Below are 17,224 nucleotides of genomic sequence, written 5' to 3'. Positions count from 1 at the left end.
TCCAGAGGACTACCTAAGGAGTGACTACCCTGTGACTCCACACACTGCTGTGAGCACAGATAGTCTGCGTTAAGGTGTTATAAACTTTAAAAAAAGAAAAGAAAATTAAAGTTATGAAACTAAGCTTTTATAACTTGGTTACTCTGCTACAGTGACCCTTTTGCTTGTTTAATTTATTTAATGTTTCTCTTGTTATTATTTCCTATTTGTTTGGAAGTGCGTGGCATATAATGCACAGTAAACTTCTGTCAATAGCAGTTAAGTATCTATTCATCAGTCTAATTCCTACATGTATCAATTGACATTCTTGTGACCGCACCTGAACAAACAAAAACATGTATTACCTGTGTAGGACACTCCCGAAGTATACAGGAGATCCAAACTGCCTCTGTGTTGTTGTTAGCTCCTTTGTTGGGCAAAATAACTATGAAAATAAACATGTAGAAATCATTTTTCAGTGCGCACTGACACATTTACAGTGCACCTGCACTAAATATGTTGAAATTTCACCATGCCAGACAGAAACGTGTCATTTCTTATGTTTTATTTTATTTTATTTTTTTAAATAAACGTCATGTTTGTTGAATGGAAACGTAATAGACATATCCTCCTAAGATCCGGCAATTCATTTTTGCAAGACACCTGCATCATGTGAAAAATATTTAAATACACATTTTTTTCTGTAGGAGGATGTTTGGCCTCACCTGATAATAAATAAGAATGACCTGCTCACTGCTAGTCAGTGTTAATTAAAAGGAGGCTTTAAAAAGTAAAAGTGTATTTTTGAAAATGTTTTCACTAGAACATGCTTTTGTCACTTATTAAAATACAAAAAAAAAAAAACAACATTTTTTAAAGCTAAAGCTTTTTTTCTTGCTGGGCTTCAGGAGGCTATGCATCCCTCTTTAAGCTCCAGTCTCTCACATAGTGGTGAGGAATGAGCAGGAATGAACGGAATTTCTCCTGTTTACCTCCTCTTCCCTCTATCCAAATGCAGAATGTAAACTGTGAGCAGCCTCCTCCCCTTCGCCCCCCCGCCCACCCAACACCACACACTCGCATATGCACACAAACACGCAGCGCGCTCTTTTTGTATTTATATGGCAGTGTGCTGACATCATCCAAAGAGATCATCTGGTTTAGAATAACTCAGGATAGAATATTTCGTTATAGAGACGGGATGCGTTTGTTTAGAAATTCCAAAATCCAAGAGTCAACACATCACTCACAGGTGACCCAGAAAATCACACTTTTTTTTGCAAGACACTCAGGCTAAACATTAATTATTTGGATTTTTTTTTTTGGGGGGTGGGGGGGGTGGGTGGGGGGCACTCAGCTCATGGTGACAATGTAGAAAAAAAAGACAGGATGAAATTGCATGTAAACAGGTGGAGAAATGATGGATGCCTGAAAAAAGAGGGAATACAAATATTTCCAGTGTTTCTTTATCAGTTCCAAGAATTTTCCCAAATATGGAATTATTAGATGTCCATAAAAAAATTGAAAAAAAAGAACTTGTAAATAAGTCACACCAAGCCCTGCCCTTCTCGTGATATATACACTTGTATGAGCCATGTATAATGTGAAAGGATGCCAAGCACTCACCCCAGTGTGTATACATCATGAGGCCGACAGGGATTGGTGTGGTTTTTAAAAACAAATACATCAGGGCACTTTCCATAAATAAAAGAGACAAACATTAAATAGTTAGCAAGTAAAAATGCTCACATTTTGGTTTATGTACATCCACCAAGAAATATACTTCCTACATTGTAAAGATTCGGAAGGAGGAGAGCATAATGTTACAGTTCTTGTGCAGTACATAGCTACAAAACACCATTGTTGGTCAAGAGATCAAAATTAATCTGGAAAGATAGTTGACACTCAGCCAGTACGTTTTTTTGGCACGTTAATATCAGTTGTTGGCTAAGTGAGGATTTTGCCCTGCCGTACATACGTATTAGCTTATCCGAATCCAGTATTCATCCAAGCCGTAGTACAAATATATAAATAATCATGTTCTATGGGCACAAGCAAGAGTGTCATGGTCATGAACGTTAGCTAATCAGGGTCTGGCCCAGGGAGATGAAGGATAAAAACAACTGTATATGGAGAAACATCTTCTCCAGAGCAGATTCAAATATTGAGCTTATCTTTGATTTATTGTCCGATTAGCTCACTGAAATGTGGCATTGTGGCTCTTTAGCAGCTTAGCTGGCTAACTGTAGGACATGCCAAAAAGTTGGCCGTTCTCACAGAATACCTCATTTCAAACTACATTTGCGCTCTCTGTGCCAACAGTTGCCCTGCCCTTCTGTTTGAGAAGTTTAACCCTCTGGTGTAAAATCACAAATATTTGATTAGACTGTTCTTACTGTGACTCATCATCCTAATGGTGATGTAATGGTCGCTACTGGTAATTGAATGTAATGGAGTTCTAGAACACCAAACAAACAAAAAAAAAAGCCTATTCTTCAATGGGTTACTAATTGAAACTGGGCTTGTCCGTATTCTTTGGTCAGGTATCACATAAGCTGCCCTGGTTGGCAGGCCTAGGGCTGTGGCCCTGTGACCACAGTGGGAGTGCAAACAGGACTCCTGCCAGCTGTTTGGCTTGCAGGTTGCGGTTTGCAGCTACGGTGTTCTGCAGGGCTGGTTCATACACTGGAAGTGTGTACTTTTGGTGTTCCCTTTCCCGCAGAGGGAATTTTCCTGAAGGCTCAGCTAATATAGATTTTTTTTTTTTTGTAACAAAAGATGGGGTCAAATCTCTGACCGTTCAGAAAATATTTAATGTTTTAATTTATTTTATAATATTCAAACACTGTCTCCTAGTAATAATATTAATGTGAACAGTTAAGATTTTTGGAAATTTGAAAACTTTTTAATACATTTTTGGCTGGACCGCAACAGCGGGCCCAGCCCTACAAACGCGAATGTCTGTGACTGCAGTCCCTGAGTGACTGAGTGATGAAGTTACACCATTGGTCGGCCGAGGTATGAAGTTACACCATTGGTCAGCCGGTCCAGCCATATACTAGGTTTTAACCTGGCCTTGTTTTAAAAACCATTATGGTGGATAAGCAGCAGTAGAGGCATCTAGTGGTACTTACATGGAACTACAGATTCATTGCACTTCCCTTCAGCTCTGTTACATGTTGCTTGTCCCTGTGTGTACTGTACCGCAGTCCTGGTAGGAATGTGCACCATAATTAGAATATCTGCCCAAATATCTGCCCAAAATTATATACAAAGGTGAACAAGATATGTCTAGTGGAATGTCAATGAAGGATGTGCTTACGTACGTTCATGGCAAATGTACCAGCTTTACAGTGGCTGGTATAGGGGCATTGTTAGTGGGTTTGTTGTCTTAAGCAAGAAAATATGCTTCGAGTAACTCCAGAAGTTGTATATGTGTATATTACCAAAATGGTCTTCAGAAAACTATGCTTATTTTTATTTTTGTTTTGTAACCATTTTTTATGGTGCATGTATGGTGTAAAAACAGACATTTAATGTTTTCTTCGTTTAGATAAAAAAAAAACCCTATTATAAAATAAGCAGACTCAGGAACGTCAGTAAATACATTTTTTAAATCCTTGATCTCACACATAAACTGTCTTGTAAACATGCCCTAAATTGAAATAAGATCAAAAATTCTCGGAAAGCAAACTATCCCTTTAAAATCTTAAGTGCCTCAAATACCTCAGAAGCATATGTGGCCATGGTAACCTGTTGATAAAGGTGCAATACTGGGCACATGCCCAGTAAACAGGGTGGAAACTCGCTTTGCACAAACATTGTTTCTTGCCAAATACCATATCCTGTCATTTATGAATGCGGAGGCATTACTCTGAGCAAAGTTAAGTGTGATGTGGGGGGGGCGGGGACATTGCCTCGAAAGCTCTGTCTAGTTAATTTAAAATCCATGTGGTCACAGTATTCACAAAGCGCAAAGAAAAAGGATATAAAAAGCAACCTTAAAAATTATTTTGAAAAAAACAAGTACAGTGGCAAATTTATGCAAGATGTATCATACAAACTCGTTTATTAATTCAAAGACATACAATGTGTCATAGTGAGACAGCCCAATATTATACAGGAATGGCAATCAAATTAGCTCACTCATACAAACATGTAAAAAGAAGCCACTAATAGAGAAAACACCATTTCAGAAGACCAGTTAGTGTACACGCACATGAATGTGTGTGGCAGTGTATTTCTGTAAATCAGAGTTGATCACCAACTTCGTCACTCTGTTCATCAGCTTGTGGGTCTGGCTGCATAAGAATCTTAAGGTTTTAGGGGGAATTTCTCAGAGAGTGTGTGTGCATGTGTGTGTGTCTTAGTGAGCACTTTTCTGAGTGTGTGTGTGTGTGTTTGTCTGTTTTTGTGTCTTAGTGAGCACTTCTCTTAGTGTCAGTATGTGTGTGTGTGTGTGTGTGTCTGCATTTGTGCCTTGGTGAGCACTTCTGTGGGTGTCAGTGTGTATGTGGGTGTGTGTGTGAGTGTCTGTCTATGTGTGTATCATTAGTGTGTCTTAGTGAGCACTCCTGTGAGTGTCTGCGTGCGTGTGTTTGGATCTAAGGGCCCTAGTGTGCAACAGATAGTGTCGGTTTGCATCCACATGCATCTGAGGGTCCTGGTTAAGACTAATGGGAAGGATAAACCAGATACCCCGAGAAGGCGTTGTGATTCTGTTGGTGATCGCAGAGCTGGCGCCCGGACACCAGGTCCACGTAGACCTGGCTCCCGCGGTCCAGCTGCAGCAGCACGGACTGGGTCGCGCTGTCCTTCGAGTCCTCCCGGTTGTCCTCCCACACCGAGGCTATCACCACGCCGTTCTTCATCAGCCGCACCTGGTGGTACATCCGCTCGCCCGCCAGCCTCACGTCGGAGAACGCCGTGAAGGCGAAGGAGTAGAAGCCGGCGTGCGGCGCAGTGAAGGCCCCTGTCCCGTTCAGCGGGAGGAGAGAAGAGGCGGCGCGTTAACAAATGAAAGGTGTCTGTGCTCCCATTTCAGCCCTAAAGGGGGGTTAAAACCTGAGGCGTGGGGAGTGCTGAGCGGCTCATTCCGTTAAGGCGCTGATCTAGTATGTGGGCAGGGCCCATGGTTGGGTTAAATCACTTCGGCGTGGAGTCCTTCATGCTGAAAGCGGGAGCAACCTGGTTACAGAACGCTTGCATCTGCCTGGCAGGAAACCAAGACTTTTAAAAAACAGTAAGCGGGAGCGAGCCAAACTGCACTGTGTGTTACTCAAAGTGAGAGAATTATGGAAGTGCACATTGACAATCACTCGCAATACCGTATCTAATGGCAGGATTAGCATAAACAAGGGTCTCCAGGGCCCGGGTGGGTAGACCTGGGTTGGATCCCATGATGGGAGAGTGTAATTTTTCTGGGTGAAGATGACTGTCTGTCTCTCTGTTTCTTCGATACGTGGGCGCTGGCAGGTTTGATGGTTTGCGCGGCGTGGCGTACCCAAGGCTGAGTTGTAGCCGTTTCCGTGGTTGAGGGTGACGTTGTTGTAGGGGACTGGCACGTTGCTGGTGAAGGGGCCGAAGCATCCTAAGTGGTTCAAGGTTGCTGTGAACGCTACCTTCTGTCCTCCTGAGGAAGAATGGGAGGGAGAACGGATATTCTTTAACAGAGCAAAAACCTTCAAACAACACTCCGGAAGAATGACCTAAATACTGCAAATATGTTCTTGAAACCACAAAACTGGCATGGCCTGTCTCTCTCTTTGCCACCCAAACAAATGCTCAGTCATTGCATACATAGTGCACTACTAGAGAATACTATCAACAGATTCTGCCACCATCGCTCTGTCTCTCTCTCTCTCTCTCTCTCTCTCTCTCTCTCTCACACACGCACACTCAGACACACACACACACAGAAACACACACAAGCACACACAAACACGTGCTCGCGTGGCACGCTCTGTACCCATGAAGTCCTCGATCGCGCCCTGCAGCTGCGTCAGGCCTCCCGAGATGGCCATCAGGCGGGTGAAGACGCTCGTCTCCAGGCTGAACAGATCGTTGCTGGCGCAGCAGCAGCCTCGCTGCTGATTGAAGGCGCACTTGCAGTCCCAGTTACCGCACGGCAAGACGCCTGCCAGTCAAGAGAGGCTGATTATCCACAACGCATCTCACGCCATTCACAAACAAAGGCACGGTTCCCTTATTGAGTCCTCACGTGCTGTGTGTTTAAACAATGGGAGAGGAGCAGTCTGGTTTTGGAAGGATAGTTAGACTGCAATGTTTTGTAGCCACCCTCAAGATTGTATTATTGTTTTTCTCGATTGCTAAGCCATTTTGAGTGAAACTGTGGTCCACTTAGTCATGACCATAACCGTAAGTAATTTCTCATTGCTCGCTCTCAAAAATCAGAGATAAAGCTGAAGAAATTAGTCTCAGCCGATAGAAACAGCTCCCATAACTGAATCTTTTCTGCACGTGTAAAAAAAAAAAAACTCCTTTTGTATACATTTTGTGCATATTTATTCAATCAAAAAAATGTAGTTATAAATGCAAAAATTAGGTCACTTCTGAGTTGGTTTTCGCAACAATGGAGCATGTAAGAGGTCACGGACAAGTGCTCAGGGGAGGAAGAAGAGGAAGAGGGGTCTGGACGCACAGTGGAAAAGTAGCTCAAATGGAAAAATGAATAGCCAGTGTTCCAGACGGAATCCATGCTGGAGTGATTGAGTGTATCAGGGTCATCATTTTTAATTATCATTTGTCATTGGTCAAAGAGGTACTGTATATGTGTCGGGCAACCGGGGGGGTGGGAGGGGGGGGGCAACATAACTATGGTGCCGTAATCTTCAGGCCAGTGGTGTTCTTACCCACAATCCCACGCGTGGGCCATACAGCTCAAAGCATCTAATTACATTTCTTAATATGCTGTACCAGAACATTGTGCCAGAAGAGAGAAAGCAAGTGAGGCCTTATATCCTCCTTTTTTTACATAATACAACTGTCTTGGATGCAGATGTCTTGCAGTGTAGGTGTCAGCATAGCCGAATATATGGTTCTTCAGATTTAGGCCTGAGCCTCATGTCCCCTACAGGGGACAGACATTGTTCGCCAGGTCTTAGGAGGACATGCCGCAATTTGTAATCGTACATCACTTCTTTCGGGTCACTCTATGGTCTGCACCCACTTACATGTGATGATGTCATTTCTCCCTCCATGCTCTCTATTAATAAATCCTATTGAGGAATTCTCCTCATGGGGCGGAAAGCATATGACCACCGGTCACATGACCGGATGTCTGTCTTTGGGTCAATGAGTGTTGGCTCTTTGGCGGTCACAGCCGAGGGCTGTTGAGGATGGACGTGCCACCGCTGGGTCATCGTGACTGAGAGAAAGAGCCGTCTGTTCCATTATATAAATATTTATTTTTTGGTACTTTTGTACATTTGACAAATGCGATTCAGTTTTGGGAGCTGCATTAGCTGTTTTGCAAAAGTGATTTCTGTTTGGAGAAATGTACTCAAGCCATCAAGATGAACTGTAACTTGTTTTGGCATGCTCTGGCGGCGTGATTCCTATCTCTGTCATGTTTTGACAGTTACACTTGTTTTACAAGCTTTACTCTGATGGAGCAAGCAGGAGAGAGCTTTGCTTTTTTGTCCTCAATAAAATACAAAAAAGCATAAAAGGAATAAAAGAAGAATTGATGGGCCGACCTGCTGTTTCCCATGGGTGAATTGAAGTGGCATCCACCGTTGCACAGATGTATAGCACCCCCAAGAGGCACCAAGGAGACACTGCAACCGCTTTCATCATCTTACTGCCGAAGTCTTGACACCTAATGACAGTCAAAGGACAGATGATCTATGGACAAAATGGAGGATTATTACTGTTCTTTCTCTTTGAAAGAAACAAAACCGTCTCTGTGTTCTGTAAAAGTAATGGATATTGTTGAGTTTCCTTGAATTCATTTATTAAACTTTTGTGAAAGGTATACTTAAATGTATGCCAGATTATTTTGTATCCAACTTAACTTTGAAGGAGAAGGACATTATTGACTTTACTGAACTCCAACTCCAATCAGCTCCAACTTTTTACTAACAGTACTGTTGCTGTCAATTACATACTGTATCCAATCTGTAATAAATGCACCAAATGTTTGGATTTACTTTAGGCGTTATTGTCAAAGTGAGGCCAGCTGTTTCCATAACCATGTTTTAGTGTACGTTCTGTTATTTAACATCATGTAAGGTGTGCACCAGGGCTATTTTCTATTGAAAATTGGCCATGAGACCATAATATCTCTCCATCCCAATCCTTCTGTTAAGAGGGAATTTTTACAACCCAAAATTTTCAAACCCAACTGCTGCTGGTATAGCAAAAAATACAATTGCAATGTGCAAATCTGAATGATAAACTTGTAGACTGCAATTGTGAACAGATTTTCCATTGAAAGCAAAAGTGCTCTTTGATAATTGCATGAATTACAGTTTTCATCTTCATGAAAAGGACTGTAAATATGAGCTGGTGTGCAATATTTTCTGATAAACACAAGTATTTAAATACCGGTGATATGTCATGCAGACATAACCAGTCAGTACACAAGCCGCAGAATATTTTATGTATCTTCCCACACATTTTATCATTTGAAGTCCTTAATGTCATTTCTAATTTCTTTATTATTTGACATTAGCTGCAATTTTGTAAGGGTCTCCATAAGAATATGTGCCATATTCTTTCTGGGACTCTCATTTTGTTGTATATTTATATACATACATATATATACAGTATATAGTTTATCACAACTGACGGAGACACCCCACATGATCATATGGACATACCTCTTTGAAATGGCTCTGGGTGCATTGCACATACATGATCAATAAGAAAAGAAGAATAGACAGAACAAGCCATTCAGCCTATCTAGGCTCTTCATTAGCCCATGTAGGCTCGCCATCGGGCTAATTGGACAAACGGTTAATAGCGAAGCATAACGGTAGGATCGTTATCCAGATAATCGGGTTAGATATTGAATATGAATTGTATGTCTGATGCTGCGTTGCACATTTTCAAAGCCACGTCTCACACACTACAGCAAGAATCGCACAACTGCACTGTGAAGCTGCGCTGATCGCGTTATAATTGTTGTCATACTCACTGCTGCAGTGGCCGCTGTCCACCTTGTCTTGTTCCGGTCACAGAGACTTGGGGCGATGAGGAAAGTGCTGAGACACTGTGAGAGAGTCCGTTCGTGGCGCTGCGTTGATATCACATTAGACAGAGTGCAATTTACAACAGGTGGTCCCGCCCCCTGCTTCTGGCTTCATAATCGGAGGGGGGCGTGGAGATATGTGCACGTGTACCCCTGTGCCACCGAGTCAACTGAGACTTCCTCCCCCGCCTCGTAACCCCAGAGCCCAGAAATTCGATATGGTCCCACGAGTGGATATCTGGTCCGGGTGTAAACTTGGTTATTGCTTCTGTTAAAATCCAGTGTAACAATTGCTGTTGTTCTCCACCCGCTCAAGCGCACAATGCGTTCTATTAGGCCACCGGTGTCAAATTCTCTGCAGTGATCCGTCTTCTATTGTCTATCAAAGTCAATACGATTGTGACCATTTGTGGATTTTTTGTGCGTGTGTGTGTGAGTGTTTCAGACCCCGTGATATTACGTTTCAGGGCAAACACAGTTGTCAGCTGATATCGCTGGATTAAAAGGAGGCCTAGTTTGAGTGGTGTACCTGTTGTCTTTGTTGTGCTCTCAGGCCAGGGCGTGTGTTGGGAGGTCAGCGATGTCCAGCGTCGATACTTTTTAAAATATGTGTCACGGTTTGTTTTTTTCTCATCCCAGAGGAAATATCCATTTCTGCTAGATATTATCACCTGCGTTGCTCGTGTTTTTAAGGTGTGGGATAGAGGCACAACAGAGGTGTGTGTGTGAGTGTGTGTGTGTCTGCTTGTGTCTGTGTGTGTCCATTTTCATGAGAATTCTCAAAAATATACTAATGAGTTCCACTGTTGAATTGAAATCCACTTTAAATTGATTATTTAGTTGTTTAATTCCTTATCCATAGTTTAATTGCTAAATATCACTGTACTGAAACAGTAGATCAGACCAGTCACACTGTCATGAAGGCCAAGGAACTGTCCATGGAACTTAAGCTGTTAAGCTGTTATGAGAAAAAAGGTCATACAAAATATTGACAAATCTTCATGATCAGGCCATCCAGCCAACCAAACTGAACATTTGTCAAAGAAGTGACCTAGAGACCAGCTACAACACTAACAGAGTTGCAAACCTCATTGGCTGAAACTGTAGAAACTGTTGAGAGATCAACAATCTTTCCAGCTCTTCCTCATTTGGAAAGTGAATAAAAGGAAGTCACTTCTGTGAAAGCCAACATTAAGTCACACTTAGAGTTCACCAGAATCCATGCGACAGACATTGGGAATCATCGGACTTAGTGGTCAGACGACTAAAGCTACAGTACCATGCTATGGGGCTGCATTTCAGCAGGAGAGATTGGGATTGATGGAGCCAAATACAGGAAAAGCCTTGAGGATAACCTGTTTCAGTCCACCAGAGATCTGCATTTTGGCTTAAGATGCTGCAGCATGACAATGACCAGAAGTGCACAAGAAAAACTGCAAAGAAATAGCTTAAAATAAGACAGTCCGTATTGTGGAATGGCCCAGCCAAAACCCAGTCTTAAATTACATTGAACACCTGTGGTATGACGTGAAATGTGCTATCCACTGAATTACTTGGCAGATTTGGAGCAAGTTTGCCTGGAGGAACAGACAGACATTCTGAAATCTACAGAATGACTATTTGGCCCCACCTGATTTCCTCTATTATTGCATATTTGAATGGTTTCTGTGTAATATTAGAAAATGGTACCTGAGTAAACACAAAAAAACTATTATTTCATTTATTCGTTGGGTTTCTGAAGGAGGATCATATGTCAATGTGTTAAAATCTCCAGGTATAACAGGACAGACTGTAAAAAAAAATGATTTCTGAATAAGCTCTATTTATGGCTCAATTACTAATAGCAATTTAAAAGATGAGCGTAAAGTTTATTTTCATCTTAATGTTTCTTGGAACCGTGAAGCCCAGGACTGAAGTATCCATCCAATAAGCTTGGCCTCGAAGACCTTGTGCAATCAATATAGTCACCTAATAGTTACATTATGCAGAATTGATGAGAACATATAACATTGAGTATATTTTCAGCTGAAATTTTAGATAAGTTTTTTTTATTTATTCCAAAAGCAAAATAGTTTTTATACTGCCTGCTACAAGAGCTTTTGCTATTGGTAACTGGCCAGCAATGTTTATTGTCTAAGTAGTGTTCCATTTACATTTTAGCCAATCAGTGGTGCCTCTGTTTAGTGGGCTGCCAATCACAACTGAACTTCAAGTGAAAATAAATACAGAATGAATGCATTATGTAAGACCCCTATCTCTCATGTTTAGAAATGACATGCTAAAAGTAAATCTTATAATTTACCCTATTAATAAATGTGTAAAAAGAAAGCATACATGTTTAACATTGGATTGGAACTACAGAAGCCCCATATTTGTTTTTAAGCTTGGAACATCCTCGTTCTTGTGTGTGTGGGGAGGGAGGGAGGGAGGGAGGGAGGGAGCCGTTATCTGAGTACCTATGTGGCCAGGTATCCCTGTCATTGTGGGAATACGGGTCGAGAAGAACCCTGGATGGATGTGTGAGAGAGAAAGTGGGCACAGGTCTTTCAGGGCTGGGACAGAAAGTTGTAGTTTTGGTCAGTTGCATAGGTTTAATATCGCAGCAAAAAATTTCTGTAGTGAAAAGTAATTAAACGCCATCAAGGCATTCAGGTGAATATCTGGCTACATTTGATTTAGAAGTGAAAGTTCTTCTAGCCGACTAGGACGTACCTAGGCTTTATCTATGTAAAACCTGAGCTGCATTGGGGTTAGCCTTGTCCATTTATGTCAAAACGTCTCTCAATCTCGATTTCCACTTGTCTAGAAGTCTTGATTCCGGATTTTGCAGACGGGGTCTGCAGTTGGTACCGCGGATATAATGGTACTCTTGTCATTTATCAGGCCAAATCACTCATCCCAGATAGCTCCATGGTTACCCACAAACCCCCCACCCCCCGGGAGTATGCGAGCCCGGCTGTGATTGAGGCAGGTTTGGCACAGTTCCCCTGAGCAAGGTTATTAGCTTGTGTTCTTCCATGTGCCTTGTGCCTCCTGTGTGACTTGGAATTGTGTGATGCCAAGTCAGCTGTAAGCTCATGATTTCACAGGTGTGCTCAGTGATGAGACATAGAGCCATTTGCTCTCTTCACGAAGGCAAATTTATTGATTGGTTCAAAAGAAGGAATCAGTGGTTACAGAGAAACAGACAAAGAGGCTTTTCTTTCTGTGATTAAAGGATTTAATTTCTTATGACTTAAGGTCTGTTTTTACAATTTGCAAAACACATGTGCAGCCCCTTCTTTAGAATTTAAATTCCTGAAAAAAATGACACTTGAAGCTTGTACACAAGGAAAATTTCTGCAATTACAATTTATGTGAGTCTGTGAATCCAGTGGCAACCCTTTGATATGCCCTTCTTGCATCTGAGCTTACAAAAGTGAGTGTGTCTATGCAAATGACATCATATAAGTGCAAAGCACACAAAGGGACAAGCCAAATTACATCATCAGTCTTGTTTATTTTTCATTAATGTTGCATAATCACCCAGCTTTACGGGGGTTTACAGTGGATGGCTTGCCCCGTTTAGAGACAGGACCGCGAGTAGCGTTGAATGAATGCAGCGCAGTCGATCTGGGTATTGGACTGCGTGGGCCACTGGACAGTTTGGGAGGGGTTAACAGGAGACTGGAAGACGATGATGGTGGCTGTGGGCCAGGTGGAAGTGAGGAGACACTCAGTGGTGGTCCTCCAAGGTACCATCTGGCCCTGGCACCAGCTCTCCCAGCATGCACGGAGAGAGGATTCATCTGCTGTGGTGGGCATTCGGAGTTTGAGACGGTCGGCTACAGACGTGGCAACCCTTCAGGCCCAGGGTGAGTGAGCCCTAAATTACACCAAGCGAGGGGTCAGGGGTCATGGGGTCAGGGGTCAGAGGGGTGCCGGGGGGAGGGGCGGCGCTCAGTCGGTGGCGTACAGCAGGAAGCCGCTGAAGGTGTTGTAGTGGCTCGCGTTGTCGCAGAGGGAGCAGCCGGCCGGCAGGTACACGGACACCCTGTCGCCGGCGGCCAGCTGCAGGGCCAGCACGGCGGTGGCGCTGTCCTCCTGGTCCTCGTCGTTGTCGTCGTTGAGTTTGGCCACGTCCGCGCCGTTCACCCGCAGGTTGGCACAGGCCATCAGAAGGCTGCCGGGCGCGCCGCTGTCGCTGTACACGGTGAGGGCCAGGCTGTAGACGCCCGCGCGCGGGGCGGTGAACACACCGTCTACGCGGTTGTAGTTGTCGCCCAGGTTGAGGAAAACGTACTCGTACACAATTGGAGAACCCCCTCGGTTCGGGCCTACGCACCTGCGGGTGTCCGTCAGAGCCACTGAGAAGGCACTTCGGCTAGCTGCGAGGAGAGAGAGGGAGAGGTAAAGAGGGAGAGCGAGAGAGTGCAGCTAGTTTAGTACAGCTCCAAGAGAGACATGCATGTACACACATACAAACACAGACATACACATCCACACACACACACTCACACACACACAGACATACACACATACAAACACAGACATACACATCCACACACACGCTCACACACGCACAGACATACACATCTGCACACACACACACACACACATCCACACACACACTCACACACGCACACAGACATACACATCCACACACACACTCACACACACATCCACTCACACACACGCACACTCACACACACACACACAGACATACACATCTACACACACACACTCACACACTCACACACTCACACACACTCACGCACACACTCACAAACACTCACACACACACACACACACACACACACACACACACACACATACACTCACACACACTCACGCACACACTCACAAACACTCACACACTCACAGCGGACGTTGTTGAGCGCGGCCTGCGCCCTGTTCACTTTGCGCTGAAGCTCATCCAGGGACATGTTGAAGTACCCCTCCATGCGATGCATCTGCTTCTGCATGAGACAGCAGCCGCAGGACGCCGTGTCCGTCAGGCACACTGTGGACAGACGCGCGGACGAGAAGCGGTCAGAGCTGACACCTCAGAGAGAAAACATTCCTCCTCTCCCCCCGTCACCCCCCCACACCCCCCATGCCCCCTACGCCCCCCACGCCACACTCTAACCGTTGTCTGAAGTGGGTTTGGTCGGCACCTCCTGCCCAGGGCCATTCCAAGAGTAGTTTCCCAACACAGTCCCAAACAGGCACAGCAACAGGAGTCCTAGGAGAGTATCACACATGGCACACACTTAGTGCAGAGCACACACACACACACACAAACACACACACACTTGCACCTGCACAGTAAAGGGAACACGAGGCACCTAAACAAATGCTCAGTCATTCCATACGCACTGCACTACTATAGGATACTACCAGATTTTGCCACCACTCTCTCTCTCTCTCTCTCTCTCTCTCTCACACACACACACACGCACACACAACTCAGACTTACACATAGTGTGAGACCAAACCGTAGGTTAGTTTAAACCCTTTACAAGCGTCTGTTATTCACAATGATGAAACAAATAAAGATGCTTATCATGTTTTCACATAGTATTCCACACACTGAACCCTGCCATCATGCCACAACAAACTGGCAAATCATCCAAACCTCTAAACACACAAAGACCACAAACAACTCTTTCCCGATTTTACATCTTGCACGAATGTCAGTCTAAAATACACTGAAGGCATGCATCATTCCCGGACATCAGTTGGAATGGGACGTCTGTCTTTGACATGAATGTACTAAACCCAAAAGACAGCCTAGTAACGCATAGCAACAGTCCGATTTCCTCACCTCTCATTTTGGTAGAGCAGAGATGTGGCAGACAGCAGGATAGATTGGCTTGTGTCTCCAGGAGTTCCTATAAAGTCGAAGGGGAGACCCCACCTCCCACTGTGTGCGAGCGGGGAGGAGGGATGCTGGCTTTGTTGCAGCAGGGCTATGTGGGACAGCTATTGTGTTCCTGCTATAATGAAGAATTCCCATAACCCAAGATAACAACACCCCATGGCATTTACCTGCAAGCTGTTGTTCCCGCATTATCAGTGTGTGTGTGTGTGTGTGTGTTTTCATGAGTGCGTTTGTGCATTATGTGCGTGTGTGTGTTTGTGTGTGTGTGTGCTGTGTGCGTGTGCAAGTGTGTCTGAGTGTGTGTGTGTGTGTGTGTGTGTGTGTGTGTGTGTGTGTGTGTGTGTGTTTTAAACCTAAAAGTACCTGTTTTCATGGATGCAATATTTAATTCAGGCCACAGCCTGGAGGGAATACACTTTAGGGACAGCTCAGTAGGTGGCAACAATATTAATTCACTTGTTGGCAGTTATATAATGCAAGAACACATTTTATCTTAAAATATGATATTCCAGTTCATTTTGAAAGCACTTAAATGTTTACAAAGGCCTTTTATGGGTAATTTGAGAAAAGTAACCCTCAAGGTGCAGCATTACTGTTGTATATAATATGATTGTGTTCAGGTACGTCCTGTCATATCATTCCAGGAGGAATGTTTCAACATCCTTCCATATTAAACAGCTATGAGGTATAAGAAGATGTTTTTTGTAGTTATGATAAAATCTTATTCGTTATCAATGCTATTATTTATTTTACTTATATTTTATTTGTATAAATTTTACTTTGATATTATTTTAATCATGTTGATGTTTTTGCTGTACCTGTAAAGTTAAACGTAATAGCTAAGAACACTTGCCTCCAAATAGTAAGACCAGGTTATTGCAGAGGTCACAGGTACAACATAGCTCCCATATTTTCACTGATGTTATTCATTTCTAGGTACCTAGTAGTCAAGCAGCTACCCTTTTTCAGTTGTGCCGTGCAGCTAGCTAGCGAATTTACTACTATTACAATTTTTACCAATAGGGCAAGGTCCGGGGTTCATATCCGGCCTGGGCCCTTCAGTTTGGGTTTCCTCCGGGTACACTGGTTTCCTCCCACAGTCCAAAGACTGCAGGTAGGCTAATTGGAGACTCTAAATTTTAAAATGTAGTATAGATTTGCATCAACAAGGCAATTGTCAGCAAAGCAATACAAATATGCTGAGCAACAATTTGCCTAACCAGATTTTCAGGATGTAATGCTAAAGCTTTCATAAATGAAATATGACGAATCTGGGCGAATCTACCAAAATGACTTCAGTGGCTTCAGTTTTGCATTTTAAGGGAGGCCGGACACAAAGTACTGGCTTGTTTAAAAACGTACCTGCAAGAAGTTATTGTAACTTTTCATTGGATTAATGTTTCATTGTTTACTTCAATGTTAACAATGTTAACTACATTCATTCACATTTTATTAAAAACACTACATTCAGTGTTTTTAATAAAACGTTTATATATATATATATATATATATATGTAACCTTTATTTGTATCAGCCATGTGTATTATTTAAATCTTAACAATTGTCATTTTTGTAACTGGTAATACTGAACTATTTACATTGAACTCTTAAGTCTATACATTTCCATTTATACGCATATTGTATTCAGTCTTCATTAAATATTTAAGTTCCCCCTCTTGTGTTCCCCCTGGGACCTTAATTAGGGAACACATCTTGTTTGGTTAGTTCAGAGAAGGAGGATTGTGCTGGTAACATGCTGCTGTGCTACTGCTCCTGCCATGTTGGCTACTTCCATTAAATGTTATACCTGACGATACTCATTGTAGCCCAGTTCATTACACCTTCGCCTCGACCGAGACTTGGAGAACAGCCTCTTCCAAATATTCGGGTTACATATATATATATATATATATATATATACACACACAGACACTTTATGCTCAAATAAATTGTTTTTTCAGAGTGGCCTAAGGCTTGTATAGTACTGTGTATATAGTGCTACATGTCCTATGTTACAACGCCTGAGTACAAGCAGATTAAATGAAACCGTGGTTAATTTTATTTCTTTTAAAATATAAACACGCTTAAACAAGTTCAGGACGGAGTTAACAAAATGAGAAGTGCAGTTGAAAATGTTCTAACGTCAGTGCACATCACGTAGCTTGCTT

At 43.0% G+C, this 17,224-nt stretch overlaps 2 protein-coding genes across 3 annotated transcripts; both read right to left on the bottom strand.

The window, feature by feature from the left end:
• Positions 1 to 4,031: 4,031 nt before the first annotated feature.
• cbln18 (cerebellin 18) lies at positions 4,032 to 9,344 on the bottom strand. Of its 2 annotated transcripts, none has more exons than XM_035386102.1 (6): positions 9,140 to 9,344; positions 7,698 to 7,845; positions 5,948 to 6,115; positions 5,483 to 5,611; positions 4,540 to 4,951; positions 4,032 to 4,490 (listed from the first exon to the last, which is right to left on the bottom strand). In XM_035386102.1, exons 2-5 carry the CDS (start codon positions 7,795 to 7,797, stop codon positions 4,653 to 4,655), a joined length of 696 nt encoding a protein of 231 aa, XP_035241993.1. In that variant the 5' UTR covers positions 7,798 to 7,845; positions 9,140 to 9,344; the 3' UTR covers positions 4,032 to 4,490; positions 4,540 to 4,652. The 2 variants fall into 2 exon arrangements, with proteins under 2 accessions (XP_035241993.1, XP_035241992.1); XM_035386101.1 differs by having other exon boundaries at positions 7,698 to 7,819.
• A 2,978-nt stretch (positions 9,345 to 12,322) lies between these two features.
• Positions 12,323 to 15,262, bottom strand: cbln20 (cerebellin 20). The gene is made up of 4 exons (XM_035386148.1): positions 15,000 to 15,262; positions 14,322 to 14,417; positions 14,055 to 14,195; positions 12,323 to 13,560 (listed from the first exon to the last, which is right to left on the bottom strand). The coding sequence occupies exons 1-4, from the start codon at positions 15,004 to 15,006 to the stop codon at positions 13,133 to 13,135; spliced, it is 672 nt and encodes a 223-aa protein (XP_035242039.1). The 5' UTR covers positions 15,007 to 15,262; the 3' UTR covers positions 12,323 to 13,132.
• Positions 15,263 to 17,224: the final 1,962 nt, after the last annotated feature.

Source organism: Anguilla anguilla, chromosome 12 (assembly GCF_013347855.1).
Source record: "Anguilla anguilla isolate fAngAng1 chromosome 12, fAngAng1.pri, whole genome shotgun sequence".
NCBI classification, from domain to species: domain Eukaryota; kingdom Metazoa; phylum Chordata; class Actinopteri; order Anguilliformes; family Anguillidae; genus Anguilla; species Anguilla anguilla.
This window is presented reverse-complemented; position numbering and strand designations above follow the sequence as displayed.